This window comes from Calonectris borealis, chromosome 2 (genome assembly GCF_964195595.1).
Source record: "Calonectris borealis chromosome 2, bCalBor7.hap1.2, whole genome shotgun sequence".
NCBI classification, from domain to species: domain Eukaryota; kingdom Metazoa; phylum Chordata; class Aves; order Procellariiformes; family Procellariidae; genus Calonectris; species Calonectris borealis.
Genome location: NC_134313.1, coordinates 123,511,589 through 123,529,443, shown reverse-complemented (window position 1 = coordinate 123,529,443; position 17,855 = coordinate 123,511,589). Strand labels below are relative to the sequence as shown.

Genomic DNA, 17,855 nt, shown 5'->3' with positions numbered 1-17,855 from the left:
CAGTCTTAGTGCTGCTTTGTTACTGAACACTTCCCATCCGAACACCCCCTCACTGTACACACTGCCAGAACTCTCTGAAGGGACAGACCGTGGTTGGCACTATTTTTCCTCTAGAAAATTTGTTGGGTATCTGGTACATTAAACTCAACACAACATTAAAGCAAAAGGAGAGAAAGAGCTCTGGTGAAAAGAAGGAAACAAAACAAGCTCATGCTGCTACAGAGCAATGCATTTTCCTGTTTTATTTTGGATTACTCTTCATGAAATTTGACTCACATCTGATTTATCCATCCCCCCAGATGCCAAAGCAGATTTGAAAATTTTTTTGATTATCAGAGTTGGCCAGAACACTTTCCACAAAAGAGAAACGGAAAGTTTGGTAGCATTCAGAAAATTAAATGGAATCATCTTCCAAACAACAGTTTTTCAACAATGCATAACTTTTCACAGCCTCTGACAGAGGACAAAAGATCACTGTAGACAACCTGTTTGGTGCGCTTTACAACCTGCCCCTCAGACTCACCCGCTGCTTTAAAGACAGGCTTGAAATTGACAGTGGTAAATCTTATTACCTGACCAAAATGGCAATATCTGAAGTGTTCAAGTCAGTTGGCCAGACTGCAATTCATAGCTTTACTCTTATACACTGTTGCAAAGTTCGTGAAAATAACAAAATTGTGTTTTTTCAAAGATGCGCAGAACATTATGCATATGTGACAGATGGATCTGTGAACTGGAAAATCTCATCATCGTACAAGTCTTCTGGTAGTTTTTCATCTCCATCAGCAAAAAACGTAGGGAATGGAGGGTTTTTATTGCAGTCCTTGTAAGTAGGCAATTTGCTATCTTTGACCTAAAAAGCAGGAGGGGGAAGAGTGGGGTTAATAAATCTTCCAGAAGACTTTCAGACAGTGATACATTAGAAATTAAAGAAATCACCGTGCACGCATAAGAAAAAAACCTAACAGCATTCACGTTACACTTGTTTATCTGAAGAATTCCATGTATAATCATCAGTTACTTTAATATCAACCCCAGCTATTGAATTTAACATTTTGTACCAGTCATTAAGGAGTTTTTTGAAAAAACCAGCAAAACAAAACAAAAAAAACAAAGAGAATTTATCACTTGTATCACACTGTGAGAGAATCAAGACCTACTCTCATGAATTCATTGCTCAATATTTTAAAACATTATTAAAATAGAAGTGTGTAAGTATGGCTTGTTTAAACTGTTTATAACCCACAGTACTTTCCTACATGACATATCAAGTTATCTTATGCAGTGTAATCACCTCTTCAACAACCAAGACATGCTTTTGTATTTACGATACAAACTAATTATGGCAATTAATTTTGCAAAGATATGTGCATGTGCTGTACTCAGTCCCTCGGCTACTGCACAGCTATTCAGTGACTGCAGCGTTAAGCATCTAGAATTCTTCACCCAGGAATCAGTACCCAAGTTTGTAGAACATGAGGCTTTAAGAAAGTTAGTTTCCAAGAACTGTAGTGCTACAGAGAAATAACTTTCCCTTACTGACCTCTCTACATGTGGAAAGATTTAAAATCTAGCCCCTGAAACTCCAATCTCTGAAGAAAATTAGTAGCTAGCATTATCAGCAAAAATCAGTTTGTCTGCCATAGAAGATAGAAAGCTGGTATCTCTGAACAAAAAAAGAGCTACAAATTCTCAAGCGAGGAAATTTTAGTTAAAATGAAATTCTTCATTTCTATATTGTTATATATGATCTTCCTCCTGAGCTGTAATAATCCCTTTCAGCCACTATACTCAACAGGATTTGAAAAAAAAAAGTACAAATAGATTAGACAAAATTTTAATATAGAGAAGATAAGCTCTTCCTCTTAATTTTTTGGTGGGGTTTTAAAGAACAGGAAGCTTATTCTTACTTGGTTGGACAAAAAACTCACATAAGACAATTGTAATTTATACCAGAAATTAAATAAAACAATTTTATGCCCACTGACAGTTCTGTTCTGACATCACTATATTTACCAGATTCATATCTGCTATTACTTGAGCCTTTCCCAAAGTCCATGAGGATTCCTGCAGATGAAGTGCACAATAAATTTGACTTAAACTTCAGCTTCTGAAAAACTGTTTGGTTCCCCCCCCCAAGGAAATTCCAACAGTTTTCTGACTGCAGGCTTGATAAACAAAAGAAAACCTTTTGCTAAGAATGTGGGGGCAAAGGGCTGCACATGTTGTATCGGTTAGGATGGCTACTTAGCTTTTTGAGTAGATCACTCCTCTTCTACCGGACACCTCCCTATTAAAAGTGTTCTCTATTCACTTGTAAACTGCCATGCATAACTACTGAAGTACCTATAGTCTGAACAGACAGCAATTTTCATTACATATCTACATGGAGTAAACCAGGCTGAGGTCCAAGTCCAAAGATCCTTGCTGCAACAGTTCCAGCAGCAGTGAGTTCAGAGGAAACACAGTCAGATAGCTTCAACAGTGCCATCTGAACTGCTGTGGCTGAGAAGTCATCCTTCCCCTTCCATACATTGCTGTTGTTTCTTTTTCTATATGAAAACATGTTTTAATAACTTCACCAGTTATCTATTATTTCCCTTGCCCCTTTCTCTTTTACTCCCTAATCCTATTACACATCATAAGCCTTCTTTGTCAACAGCAAAAACCCCCATGGTCTCCACATGAGTTACAATAATATTAGGAAGATGAGAATAAATGATTTTATTTCTGATAACTTACTTATTTCATATGTGTCTTATTAAAATGTTTTTCATGTCTACTTTTTTGTTATTTTGGATTATTCTCATAATGAAATAATACGTGCTGTTACATGCAGGCTGTGTCATTACGGGCACTCTTGGACTGGAAAGTGAAAGGAATTTAAATTTTTTTCCTTTTCTTAAAACAATTTCTTATCATAGGACTTAGGAGTAAGACATCTGCTCTTAACCAAAGGCAAAGCCAACAGCCTAATCTTTGTCCTGTATTAGTTTATCTAAATAAATGTAAGATTTCTGTTCAGCATTTTACATATTAATGTCAAGTGGCATTTTGCAGATAATGCCTCTTGTGTGATAAGGAGAATTCTTAAAGTAGATTCTTACGAAACATTTTCAACAGACCATTGTTGCTTTCAGAGAAGTACAATACTGTTTCATTTTGCCCCTTCCAAACTCCTCAGAAGCCTGACAGATCCCAGAAGCCACATCTGATGTTAAAATTACTTTCTTCTGATATGCTCTTTCTTTTGATTGGTATAATTGACACAGTATTCCTTTTGACTGGTGAAAACCACTGCTCTTTTTCAATCTTTTTCTACATTCACTGCTTTCAAATGCAATTTAAGTTCTACTCCTGAAGCACCATCTTAGAGCATAACTACCAAACTGAACGAACATGCCTCTTCCTCCCTTCTAAGTTTCAAAAGTTGTTAGACAGGTATTATTATCCCTGTGAAAAGGAAGAACTCAATTTTATTTTACGCCTGAAAGTACCTATTGGCAACTTAAAACATGGAACGATTTAACTGTCTTCTCAAGAGAATTACTGAGTTACTTCCTTTACATTTATGAAGGATGCAGCATACCAAAGGATTCCTGTATGTATTACCTCAGATTCCTGCACAGTAATTTCACAACATTGTAAGGGAGCTAAATGGTATGCAGCAGCAGTTACACTTGGCTGTATAAGCGTGTACACAGACAAGAAGTGTGACCCAGCACAGCTCTTCCTGTTCTCCCACTAACCTTCTGAGAGCATCCCTAATAAAGGAAAAAACTGCCAGCGAATGTCTTTCACCATATTCCTCAGAGTCAAAAACCCACGGCTTCAAAACTTGATCCTTATGGGTCCCTTCCAACTTGAGATATTCCATGATTCTATGAAAACAATGCCTCACAGCAAAGAAAACAAAACAAGTAACATTTCACTTTCTTCCTTCCCAATCAGTTCACAAAATATTTTTACATTCTATGCTGAAACTGCATTATAAGCAATTGCTCTGGTAACCTTTTACAGTAAGGCTGCACAAATAATTAACATACAAACTTCCCTCATAACTGCTTTTAGGCCCTAAGAAAAAAATAATATCTGCAACTCAAAATCTTGGACGTGAGATTATTAAACTTTGAACAAGCAGGTTTCCTGCCAATATAAATCCAATGTGATCACAATGGATAGCACTGATCCCATTCAATATATTAATTTTAAAAAAAAAAGGAGGAAAAAAAAAGGAAGGAAAAAAAAAGGAAAGAAAGGGAAAGGAAGGGGGAGAAGGGGGAGGAAGGGGGAGGAAGGGGGAGGAAGGGGGAGGAAGGGGGAGGAAGGGGGAGGAAGGGGGAGGAAGGGGGAGGAAGGGGGAGGAAGGGGGAGGAAGGGGGAGGAAGGGGGAGGAAGGGGGGGAAAAGGGGGGGAAAAGGGGGGGAAAAGGGGGGGAAAAGGGGGGGAAAAGGGGGGGAAAAGGGGGGGAAAAGGGGGGGAAAAGGGGGGGAAAAGGGGGGGAAAAGGGGGGGAAAAGGGGGGGAAAAGGGGGGGAAAAGGGGGGGAAAAGGGGGGGAAAAGGGGGGGAAAAGGGGGGGAAAAGGGGGGGAAAAGGGGGGGAAAAGGGGGGGAAAAGGGGGGGAAAAGGGGGGGAAAAGGGGGGAAAAGGGGGGAAAAGGGGGGGAAAAGGGGGGGAAAAGGGGGGGAAAAGGGGGGGAAAAGGGGGGGAAAAGGGGGGGAAAAGGGGGGGAAAAGGGGGGGAAAAGGGGGGGAAAAGGGGGGGAAAAGGGGGGGAAAAGGGGGGGAAAAGGGGGGGAAAAGGGGGGGAAAAGGGGGGGAAAGGGGGGAAAAGGGGGGAAAAGGGGGGAAAAGGGGGGAAAAGGGGGGAAAAGGGGGGAAAAGGGGGGGAAAAGGGGGGGAAAAGGGGGGGAAAAGGGGGGGAAAGGGGGGGAAAGGGGGGGAAAAGGGGGGGAAAAGGGGGGGAAAAGGGGGGGAAAAGGGGGGGAAAAGGGGGGGAAAAGGGGGGGAAAAGGGGGGAAAAGGGGGGAAAAGGGGGGAAAAGGGGGGAAAAGGGGGGAAAAGGGGGGAAAAGGGGGGAAAAGGGGGGAAAAGGGGGGAAAAGGAAACCACCAAAGGAAACCACCAAAGGAAACCAAAGGAAACCAAAGGAAACCAAAGGAAACCAAAGGAAACCAAAGGAAACCAAAGGAAACCAAAGGAAACCAAAGGAAAAAAAGGGGGAAAAAAGAAAAAAAAGAAAAAAAAGAAAAAAAAAAGAATAAGTTTTAATGCTCTGTGTTACTAAAATCCTGTGAATTTAGCTCTCGCCCATAGAAGGAATTGGGCTGAGAGCCCAACTGGTTATTACAATCCATAGAAGCATTCACTGTATAACTCAATATAACATAAAACACTTGGCTTGCTTAACCACTCTATTAATACTGCTATATATTATAGTACACTATACTGTGAATAGATAGTGTATATAGTAGTGTATAAATACTACCGTATATTTTCTGTGAAGTTTTTTATTGAGAAAAATACTAGAGAAAGCTGAAATTGGAGCTGGTCGGGATTTTGTCACTAAATCTTTAGAACAGTCATAAAGGGTTTTTGCAGACAGTTTATAAACTACACATATGCATGTCCCATATATTGACAGCATAATAGGTAGTATAAACAAATACAAATTCAGAAATCTATCAGCACGAAATACTTAATATGGTCTTAAACAGGCATCAAAACTTGATGCTTAAGTCACAACTCACATTTGCAGTTTAACAGGGCTTCAGGCTGTGTTCGCAACCACAGCAAAGAATGCAAGTTGTTTGCTAAACAGGAAAATGTGTCTAAATATACAGAATGTTAGAAATTATCTCCTCAGGTATTATACATTACCTAGCTCAGCTTCAGTGCTATTTTTGAAACTAGACAGAAAATTGAATTCAAGAACTATATCCATTTCTGACCAGCCTTATTTTGCCTTAAAAAACCCTAAAAAACAGAAACACAAACAAAAAAACCTCCACGCAACTCTATCATGGGGCCCAAGGTAACAGACAGGGAACACGAAACAAGTCAAGCCATGACACTATTCCTGCATGTCCCTCATTTAAGCTCAGCACACCCAACTCTGGCATCAGCAGCTAGAAACACAGACAGTAATATTGGCAGGCATGATACAAAATACGGAGGATGCAAACTACTACAGACTTCTCTATGGGTTACATAGATTTGCCAGAATTTTTGCCTTCGCTAGAACTGATATATTCAAAGTGACCAACATTGAATGTCCTAAGAAAATCATGTGCCTTAAAATTAGGACAGGTATAAAACATTATCAGGTATAAACTATAACATCTGTATTATAATATGCCATATTACAGTATGTCCTCCATTTATGTAAAAAGGGAATTAGTCTTGTGCTTCTCTTTTGAATGACAGAAGAGGTAACGTTTCGATAATATGCTTGGGAGAGAAATTGAGAGTCATAGGCTTCCAAAAGAAAAAACTATTAGCTTTTTTTCTAGAGGATCAACACCATGGACGGTAACTCTAGGCCTTGTAATCTAAGAAGATATACCAAGACAAACAGGTATTACCTGAGGCAGGCTATCTCGATAAGCACAACACAATAATTTACAGATGCTTACTCTGCGATGTTACTCTTGTAACAGAAAAATTCCATACATTCTAGCATCATGCTAAAGTTTCTTGATTTTATTAGGCCTTGTCATTGAGAAAGAAATCTATGCTAAAGTAAGCTTTTTTGATTAGTTTTCCAGTTGGCTAGAAACATTACTTATGTCAGTTATTTACCTGCATGCTTCAGTGTGCAATATCAAATGAAAACTGATTTTTAATTAAACCAGGAATCCATCAATCGTACTATTGTGCACTTTTTCTGCTGAAAATGAAACTTGAAAAATTTAAGTGCTTCATCTCAGTCTGGATACAGTGCTGATGCACTAAGTTTCCAAAAATATATAACATACAAAATAAACATATGCTTCAAGGTGCACTGTGGTTTTAATGGTTACCAAGCAACACAAAGTGGGCATGGAAAACCAATGCTCTCCTCTTAGAGGCACACATGAGAGAAAAGTATTATCTGATATTTCACTTTCTGAGCTCAAAGACAGATGGATCCACATCCCCTAGACGTTAGTCCTACCTAATTATAGGCAAGTATTTAGTGGAACGAACAGTAATGGTGAACACTAATATCCCATAATTTCTCTCCCCAACTACAGATCCAAACAAATATACAACAATGTATAGGACGTCGAAGTGTACATGCAAACAAGAAAACACCCTGAAAGGCAGGCATAAGACACAAGCTAAAAACACCACAGATGAGTGCAGCAAGATTAAATGGAGAAAAAATCCTCAGAAATCAGAGAACACATACCAAGTAGTATTGCTTTGCATGCTTTTTTAATTAAAGCCTTCTCTACTCTTCAGAGATGTAGTTGAAAATACAAGGGAAGATTTTTTAATTAATACATGTAATTCTATGGCTTGTGGAAGAAAAAAACCAGAATGGATTCACCAACTCGAAGAATTGGAATGAACTGTTTGCTGACTACATAGTCCGTCCAAATACCAAATATGTGAGTGGAAACAATTTTTAAAAATCTATTTCCTAATTGTAGTAATACCTACTACTGTACCTTCATCTCAAAACAGAATTGTTTATTACTAAAAAGCCATGAAAGTCTGAAAGTGGAGCACTTTGATCAAGATCTTTCAAATATTGTATCATGTTAATCAAAGAGCTCTACGGGATGAAATCCCTCATTCTTCCCATGGATCCTCAAGCCTCATTTCTAATAATGGAATTAGCTGCAATTCTGAAACGTGTACGCCAAAATGCATACTTGAAGATATTTGGACTTCTAAATTGCAGGTAGCTATGGCTTGAAACATTTTCACACACAGGTAACTTGCAAATACAATTAATACAGATTCTACACCTTGTGGACATCATGTACAAGACTTAGTAAAGCAGTCAAAAAAGTGCCTTCTGCCACTTAGTTAATAATGACAGATTAAGTTTACTTGAAAAAAAAAAAAAACCCATAATGGAGCCATTTTAACTTCTGGTCTTAGGCTGAAGCTCCAGTCATCATCCATGGTGAGTGAACTGAACAGAAATTACTCCTGGACATGGCAAGCACTTAAACGGTTAGCAGCAGACTGCCAAAGCAATCAAAGCCCATTATCCTTTTCACATCACAGATGTCAACACGGTTGTTTTACTGCATATGCTCAAATGGCTTGGCCCAGCAGTCTCCTTTTAACAAGGGTGTTGACTATGGCAGTACTGCTGCCTCAAGGATCTTTTCAAGCTAACAGCAGGACTGTTTTCAAGAATAGAAACCATAAATCCAAGGTGGTAAGGGGGATGCTTTCTAGCCTAGGCAAGAGTAATGTCTGAGTAAAGAAAAAGAGAAGGTGGAAGAAACAGGTAGAAATGACCCAATCATGAGAGAAAGCATGCAACACTTCCAGTAGGTTCTTCTCCAAGTGGAAGTGTGCTGTGTCTGATTAGTAAGGGGACATTGATTTGTTTAAATTAGATCTTCACAGTGTACATAAGAACGTGTGGTATTAACACACATAGCTTTGCTTTTAAAAACAGTTTATATTACAGGTGTTTAACAAATGTTTGTTTTCTTAGCTCACTTAAAACCAAAATCAAAAAATGAATTTACTGAGTCTAGTTAGAATAGAAGTTATGAGCTGGTAGAAATAAATACTGTATTCAGAGTCTCAATGGCTTCATAAAACGATGTATCCTTGCAGATAAAACATCTGAGATGTGTACATGCAGTTGCCACTGAACCATGTAAGTGTGGATTTTAACAGCATGACTAGGAGAACAAGATGCACAACCTTTTGCAACAATTAGCTCTTGCTTAAGAGTACTATTAAGATCAAAGAATAAAGTCTGAGCATCAAACGTTACTCATTTTTTCAACTGATTTTGCTTGTATACATGCATTATAATTTAAAAATAACATCCAACAACAAATTCACACTTAATTAAACCTCAGACTAATATATAGCAATCAGGTTCATGGCTCAGGATTAGAAAAAAATACTTAGAACACTGTTGAAGAAAAGGTCATTCAGTCTGATATACGGATGAAAAGCCAGTCAAACTACAGTCTTAATTCTATATTACTGATGTCATGCCCAGTAATTTTGCAGAAGTTATCCTGAAAACTACTTCACCTGGACATCTGTTAGCTGATTTTCACTGTCTTGGGAGAGAAATGTGTAATGTATTCTCCAGGCTTGGGCTGGACATTACAACCAAAGCAGTTTAGAGATACCTCACTCATTAAAAAAGGCCTTATTTCCAATGAGAGAAACACAACAGCAAACTTCATTTTTCTGTGTGTAAAACACCTATTTGAAAGCTACGATTGCTTTACTTAAGGCCCCGTAACTGTGGAGTTCTGCTCCACAACTAGGAAACACGTAACAGAAACTGGATGCCCATAGTAAAATATGACAAGAACAAAATAAACCAGTTGAAAACACCTGAACTTTCTGAACTCTGTAACTTTTCAAGAACTGGATCATTTAAATCCCTACAATACTTATGAGGATTTTAAACTATATATCAGATATATAGGTATATATAGTCATTCATAATAAAGATGCTTGATACCCTGTAACCTATTAAGTCAGAAAGGAATCAACTTCCTCCAAGTAATTTGTGCTTACACATGTGTAGAATATACCTAAATAGAAAGAAAAGGCTATTTTGAAAATAATCCTTAAAAGTACTTTTCTTGCTTTGATGTGGATTATTTACATTGTAAGAACACATATTAGACTCTTCATTGTTTCAGTTTTTCATAGAAATCCTCCATAAATCTTGAAACAATCTCCATAAAACAATCTCTATAAAATTTTAAATTAATTCTGTAGAACACCACAGAAAATAACACTGACCCATTTATACTGATTGCAAAGGGAACTCGTATCATTACTGCGAACTCCAGCTCTCTCCTCTGGTACCTCAGCTGCTCCATGGAAAGCTAACTGCTACTGTGTATGGGAATGCTTTGAATAATCCTTAAAGCAGTGCTTGCTGTGTATTTCTGTTCATGAATACAGCCCTTAAATAATATTCTGGAAATCTCACCACCATGCTACTGACTCAGGCTAGTGTTAAAAGGGGATGGACCTAGCCCTGAGACACTTACCACAGGGCTACAGGGACTGTCTTGGTTTATCATTGCTACACGGGTGCACAACCCCAGTGCAAAGCTAAGAATGAGCCGTTTAGACTAAGCGGTGACCCACTGCCCCTATTAATCACTCTCTTTTACAGAGCTGATCCTACTGCCCTTTAATTCAATAGTACAAGATGGAACTCTGAAGAAAAGAAGATTGTATTCAATCAATGTTTTTCCTCTTATAAGAAGAGAGTTGGAGAGAGCTTAGGAGTCACTAACACCAGTAAGTTGAAACTAGCAAACATACCTTCACCAGACAATTTGTGTGACCTGGAACAGATCCGTTTACGTAAATAATGTCATGTTTTGTGTTGATCCTCCACACCTAGGAGACAGAAAAAAAACAGAAATTGAGCTCATTTTAGAGACTATTCCCAGTTTTACAAAAAGTAGTCCAGCAAAGCACTAACTGATTAACTGGAGGTGGTACTCTGGGGAAGAAGAATGTTCTGCACAGGCCTAAAGTTGCCACAAAATTCAGTCACACGCTACTCTGTGCACAGCTTTCTAATGCAGAAGTCTATTAACCAGTTTTAAAGGGCTTGTGATCAGGCTATATTTGGTAAGGCAGCCCTTTGTTCAGCATCATACCAACAGAAGCTCCCAAGTCTGTTCTCCCTCTAAGAGCAAGAGTTGTTGAAAAACATCACACATGACAAATTAAAATAAATATGCTCATGAAAATGTTACTGCGACCATTTGTTAATTTCCTAATTCTGTGAGGTGCTCAACTGAATACACACATTTTCTGTTACAAAAAAAATTAGTTTTAGTTAGCAGAGAGCAGCAGCATACTTTTTTGCAAACTAGAGGCTAATACGCTTTCTGTGCAAACTGCAGAGGTTGCCTTCAGAGACAGAGAATAGTAGCTGTAATAGCCCAGGAACTGCTGCAGCTATGCACACATCAGAATCTAGACAGAAACTGTAATCCCCTTTTTGCACATGAAAGTGAAGGACCATAACAACGTTAGGACTTCAAACAACTCAGACTTGGGTTGGGTTTGAACAAGTGGAATAGGCATGAAATCATTAACTGAAGGTCACCAAAAGCCTGATTGTTTTCCCACTTCAAAGGCAGAAATCAAGGGGGACAGTGAAAAACACATCAGGTGTGAAGGTATCACCTGAAATCCCACTCCCCAGGGACTGCACATATGCAAAGGAAGTTCAGATAACTTATTTGTAAGCCACAAGAAGACAGGAGCACACGTTTGCTGCTTTTGTCTTTCCAGCTTGCGTACTTCAAGGTGCTCCTGTCTAGATTCTGACAGAACACCAACAGACAGTACACCAACTAACAGACAATTCTGATAGACAGTACACCAACACAAGGCTACATGGCTAAGTCCATCGCTTGGCAATGCAACCACCTTATACGCATTCTAGTACATTCAGAACTCACCTTTAATCCAAAAGATGTCCTATAGATGTTACCCATTTTACCAGGCATTTTCTTTCCACGATAAACTTTGGCAGCTTTCTAGATAAAAAACAAAAAATCATGTAACTGCAAGAGGTACATCTACAAACTCAAGAAGAGCAGGAAAGAAAATATGCTGGTATTTCCAATGTTGAAAATATCTAATATTGAAAATATCTAATATTGATTAGCATTTTAAATACCTCCTGCTGGAGGTTAGGTATGTTATCTGAAATACTTGACCCCAGTCAGAAAATTGCTATAAATATTGTTGAATCGACAAAGGGATTCTAGCTTTGCTTAATAGGTAATTAATAGGTGTCTAGATTCAGAGCAAAATCTTCACTCATGCCATATCTTCACTTAGTGAAAAACAAGAAAAAGTTTTTTTCTAAAACCTAGACCACAGACCGCAGCAACTGGCAAACTTCCCTAAACTATGTGTGGATGCTACCACAGAGCTCCAGTGCAGTCCTGCCCTGGAAGGCTGCCAAAGTTAAGATACACTGCAGCTTCTCCCCTCTCCCTAATCCGTGAGTTTTATACTGATGTAAACCAGATTTTTTAAATTATGTATTTTTAAGAATAGAATTTTTAATTACATTCCCTGCTATTGCTTAGTTTCTGTATCCCATTTTGTTTGGCTAGGTATAGCCTGGAGAACAAAGGTGGAAAAGAAAAGACAGGAATAAGTGCAATAATTTTCAGTTCTATAGTATTATCCAGGGATTTGTCTCAGCCTCCTGCACCACTCTGTTATTCATTAATAATGTGTGTGGTTTTTTTTTTTTTTTAAACTCGTGTGAAAATCATTATTTCAGGAAATCAGCTGCAATGAAGTTCTAGGGACACGATTCTGTACTAAACAATGCAGGATTACTAAAATATCTGAGGTGGTCAACACTAGACTGGAAAATAAAAATCAAGGCATTGTTTTTCCCCTATTGCATCCTTTCACCTTGTTTCCTCATACCTATTTCTAACACTGTATATTCCCATTCTATATACTTTGTGAAATTACATGCAGTGTTACTGCTTAGGAAATTCTAATTTAAAGGAAAGTAATGAGGGGTTATTTTGTAATGATGAATACCATCTGCTAAAACAAAGTGTTGTATGTTCAAATATTTACGTTCTTCAGTCTTCAGAGAAAACAGTGCCAGGTGTAGAATTCATTTTCCAGTTGAAATGAAGGACTAAAAATTAGTACTGTATGCTTTTACAGTCTCAATTACTCTAACTTTGTTGCCTGATGCCTTTTTGCTTTTACTTTCTCTTATGCATTATTAATCCTTTTTTAATTTTTATTTTAATTTCTCCAAGAAAGTTACAGACAATTCAGGTTCAGTACTGTGACTCTGTTTGTTTTAATTCTGTGTAACAAAGCTACTTTGCAAAAATCCCTCTTAGTTCAGCCTAAATTTTGTGCAATCTTTATAGGGACAAAGTTTTAAATGCATCTGTTCCAAAGAGCTTTTACACTAATATTGTTTATAGCTTGAAACTTAAAAATATTACTCTTTACTCTGCTTAAAAATGCTAAGAAGCCAACAAAATATTTTGGGAATGAAAGAGTTCATAAAGCAGCTACACAAGCCAGGTAAGGTGATAAAAGCAACTAGGGTTCCAAAGAATAGTACAGTATCTGCAGTATAAAATACCAAGTAAATCCTTTCCAATCTATAAATGCTGTGATAAAAGATTCTTAGAACTCTTCGAAGCATGAAGGCTATTTCTCTCAGCTATACTACAAAATACCACAATTTGCTCAGTTAAAATACGTTTGCTTACTTACGAGCAATATAGAATATTCATAAATCGAGGCATAAGAGAATAGCTAGCTGCATTGCTCGTTATACGGGTTTCTGAACTTCCTTTGAAAAAGCTGGGATTCTTTGCTACCACAGAGAATGGTAGCTAGATGGTAACAGCTAGCCATTGTGAAATCGTTCATTTTTAGTAAGCAGTTCTAAAAATACTGAAGAATGTTTACATCAAGAAATGAGAAGAAATAAGAATCCTCACGTTGGTAGATATTGCTCCAGGACGTCTGTGAGTTTTCGTCTGGCCGTGGCTAGCAGGCTGGCCTTTAAATCCCCACCTTTTCATGACACCTTGAAATCCTTTACCAATTCTGAAAAGAAAAATAATAAAGAAACAAACCTGGGTTAGTCAGACTTCAAATAAAGTTTCTGTCAAGAAACAGTAATTTCAGTCAGGCTCACGATCTTTTTACCTTTAGCAAAGCTCAGCAAATATTTTTTTACAAATCTGTATTTTATACCACAAACATATTCTAGTGCAATAATTAAACATTGCTTTAGAGAATACGAAGCACTAGAAATGAGTCAAGTAGGCAAAAAGGCTAACACAAAATGCTCCTTGCTGTCATGGTCTCAATATATAGTAGTGTAATGAAGCTTTCACCAATATTAAGATTGGACACAAAAAAAAAAAGACCCCCAAAACCCAAATAAAAAGCAACTGTATAAAAACACATACCAAAACTTAATGAAAGGCCCTAAGCGTCAAAAGGGAAGAGATGGCTGCTTAACTAGCATAAAAATAAGCCAACGAACATTTCTTTTCCAAACTACAATAGACTCATCTCTTGAAAACAGTTTTATGTGTAGTAAAAACACTTAACTCTTTTGTTCTGTACTCATCTGACAAATAAGGTCTAAAGCAGAATAACAAATAAGACGTATTGTCAGTGCCCATGCCTTAATCTTTGAGGCGCATGATAGTATTACTGCCTTTGGAGTTCTCTGCTTACTGCAGGGACAGACTCAATAGGAAAAACTGCCTCACCACTGCACAAAAGAAAAGCTGATTAAAATGTGTGTTTAAACCAGCATTATCTGTTTCCAACAGGAAAAGTCTGACCACAGGGTTTATGGCTGCACTGATTATTTAATTTAACAAGATGATCCTTTTCCTCCAATTTACAGAAATCTTTTCTCTACTAACGCACTTTGCAATGTTGTGATCCTATTAGTTCAAGCATTAGAACCTTCCGGCCAAACACAGGAAAATAAAACTGGGTATGAGCATGCATACAGCACGTTGTACAGATGCACTACATTTTGCTGACTCCCCTGATGAGAACAGCACTACCATTAAAAACAAGAGAAAACACACAAATGCGGACCAACATTCACAAAAACTGGATTCTTTCCTCTTCCACTTGAATAATTCTCCTGTGATTGCTGGCCCAGTTGCATAGAGCAAGCCAAACCACCGTCAAAACCAGCCACAGATGGAAAGACTCCCTAGAGCCACAGAACTGTGAGGAAACAAGACTTGTGCAACCATGGTGTCCGCCTCTTTGTTTTCCCCTTCCCTGCCCTAAACCTAGTGGTCAATTCCAGTTAAATTTGGCACAGAAGAAAGATACCTAATTGTATGAGATCAAAATCATTGGTTAGAAAGTACTGAGGTTTTTTTGCTCCTTTCCTACAACTGAGGAGATGCTAGAACATGATTAAAGTAGTGATATGTTCCTTTGGCTTGCCAGCTAGCCAGTTGGGCAAGTGCTTTGCCACCAGCAAGAGTCTGTCCAGGCCAGCAGACAGTGGTGCAACAGGGGGTCAGGGCCATGAGAGGGAGCTGAAGGCACCTGCGGAGGACCAGGGTTACCTGGGATGATCAGGAACACAAGACAGAAATCTGAAGGATGCAAGGCTTTGTTACACCAGTTTCTCATGAATCACCTTATTTTAAAAGCTTGCAGTAATGAACAGTGATAGCTGTAAAAAACCAATTTGAAAAATATTCGCGCCTTAAGAGAGGCCCCAAATTTGTCTTTTTCTATGTCTGCAGATTGCTGAGGGATTAGTAACTTCGAAATACATAGCAGAAACTACGTATGGCGGGGGGGAAGGGGAAGCGCTACAGGAAAACTTGTATCTGTTAAGCCAAAACACTATCTTTTCTTTAAAACTTTCTATTATTGGCCATGTTTTCCAAGTAGACTTCTGGCATCTCTAGCTGGAAGATGGAATTAGCAAACTCTCCAAAACCAACTGCAAGTGGGTCGCATAACAACAGCTGTGCAGTTACCAGAGCGAGCAGACTGGGGGCATGATTAATTCTTTAGCTGCAGAAATGTACTCGCAATTCAGAGAAGACCATACAACTATCAAAAGCTACCATTTCAAAAGAAAACAGTACTGTCAACTTTAATCAAGAAGCATAAATCCCTGATATCATGAAAGCACTTCAATACTTCATTCAGATTGTTCATTTTTAGACATGAACAATTTAGAATACTGTAAACTGTACTTTTTAATAAAATATAAAAATATAAGAAATAGTTAATACTTGTAAGAGATGCATTTTGGAAAAAAAAACATTTACGATATCAAATATTATAAGATATCTTCAAAAAGAAGCTATTATATCCTAAGATAAGAGTTGCTAGTGTTTAATGATTTATGCAATAGACTACGCTCATCTACTTTTTGGTCTTTCCAATCACACACGTATTTTCCAGTGAACAAATACTCAATAGTGAAGCCTTAGGAAATTTATAGAAAGTGTGGCCAGACTGAAAAAGAGCACTCTGATAAACCTGAAAATTCTCATGCATCTGTTATCTGGAATACAAAAACAAATCTCCAACATCTGAAGTATTCTGGATAAAGTCAAGAAACGATATCTTAATGCTGAAATTAGGGTATTTCATAATGTATAATGCTTTATTATCTACAAAGGTTCTTTCATCATAGTAGTTCAATAATTTTTTAGAATAGTTTCATTTTTTATTGGTAAAGAACTGATTGAAAGCCTCTGAATTACCTACAAATACACTTTATCTTATAGCTTTTTGAAGGTTAATTTTCTACTCAGTCACCATTGTGATTGGAAAATAAAACCAAGTTTTAAGAAGAAGCTATAGTTTTATTTCATTTTGGAGTTTTTGATTTCTTTAAAAGAGTAAACAACAGGGAGAGAACCAGAAGGGTAAGAGTGAGAATTATATACACTATTGTATGTGATTTCACATTAGCCAACATAATGTATAAAAGATACCAACCAAACATGAACCTCTCCTGCAGTTACTTTTCTTACGATGATCTGCATCACAATTTCATTTAAGGATGCATCAGAAGAATCCCTGATTTTCCCCCCCCAGAAGTCCTAAGTACTGACATCCCACTACATCTTGTTCATTAAAGTCTGTGAAATCTTTAAAAAGAAACACAATAGAATGCTAATTTAGAACAAACTCAAACATGCATAAGAAGAGGTACAACTCCAAAATCTCTTAATAGGCATAGTATTGACAACTTCAGATATTTTCAAAAAACATTAAGATTTGTCAAAGTGGTATTTTAATCCAGAACCATATATTAATTAAACAGAATTAATATCTAGATTCCACTCTGAATGAATCGAGTTGTGTGCAGTATCTGAGACATGATAATCAAGAACCTACATTGAAGTAGAACGTTTGCCATCCTACTTACACTGTTGTGATTTCTTGATAATACATCTTCTACCTTTGTCTTGGTTTGTATCAAGGACTATGTATTTTTATTCCGACAACAGTAACATTAAATGCCATATCTGAACAAAAAAACATGCACAAGAACTATCTTTATGAGACTTAGTATGTATAATGCCACTGTTCTTCAATACATGGAATTTAGTCACTTACTTTACTTAGCTTCACTGAAGCATGATTACCTGAATCCGAGAAAGGAATCATAGGCAGCAATGATGATATGCAAAACTAAGACACACAAATGTTAAATGAAAGGAAAATAATCTTTCTGCAAAATTAAAAATAGAGTTTAATTAGACATAGTTGTTCTAGTCTCACCTGCAGAAAAGCAGCTGTTCAGGTCAACCACCTAATTTTGTACAAAACCTTATTTTCCAGGTTTGATACCAGGTTTGATAGGCAAAATGTCAGTACCTAATGAGCCAACTTCCATTTAGAAAGCTACTGGAATAAAGCACTCTAATTAAGCAACAATTTAGTTTGCTGCTAACTCTTCAAACTTAGCTAATTTAAAAGACAATTATTTAGATGCTGTAGAGGAAAAGGATTCCAACTACTTAGTCAAATAATTTCAGACAATTGTAGAGCATACGTTCAGGCTCAGATTACACTGTTAACCTAGTAAAGCTTAAATAAACCACTAAACACAGCAGAATCACCACTTAATTCTGACACATTTCAAACAA

General features: G+C 37.5%; 1 protein-coding gene across 5 annotated transcripts in view; it reads right to left on the bottom strand.

The window, feature by feature from the left end:
- Positions 1–211: 211 nt before the first annotated feature.
- The window catches only part of MRPL3 (mitochondrial ribosomal protein L3), a 31,683-nt gene continuing 14,039 nt past the window's right edge, over positions 212–17,855 (bottom strand). For 4 of the 5 annotated variants that reach the window (XM_075143264.1, XM_075143267.1, XM_075143268.1 and 1 more), the window contains 4 exons: positions 13,686–13,794; positions 11,643–11,720; positions 10,486–10,563; positions 212–853 (listed from right to left, as the gene is read on the bottom strand). In XM_075143264.1, coding sequence (XP_074999365.1) covers positions 704–853; positions 10,486–10,563; positions 11,643–11,720; positions 13,686–13,794 — 415 coding nt within the window. In that variant the 3' untranslated portion in view covers positions 212–703. Of the gene's footprint in view, positions 854–5,750; positions 5,814–10,485; positions 10,564–11,642; positions 11,721–13,685; positions 13,795–17,855 lie in introns of all 5 variants that reach the window. The other variant, XM_075143269.1, reaches the window with a different exon arrangement.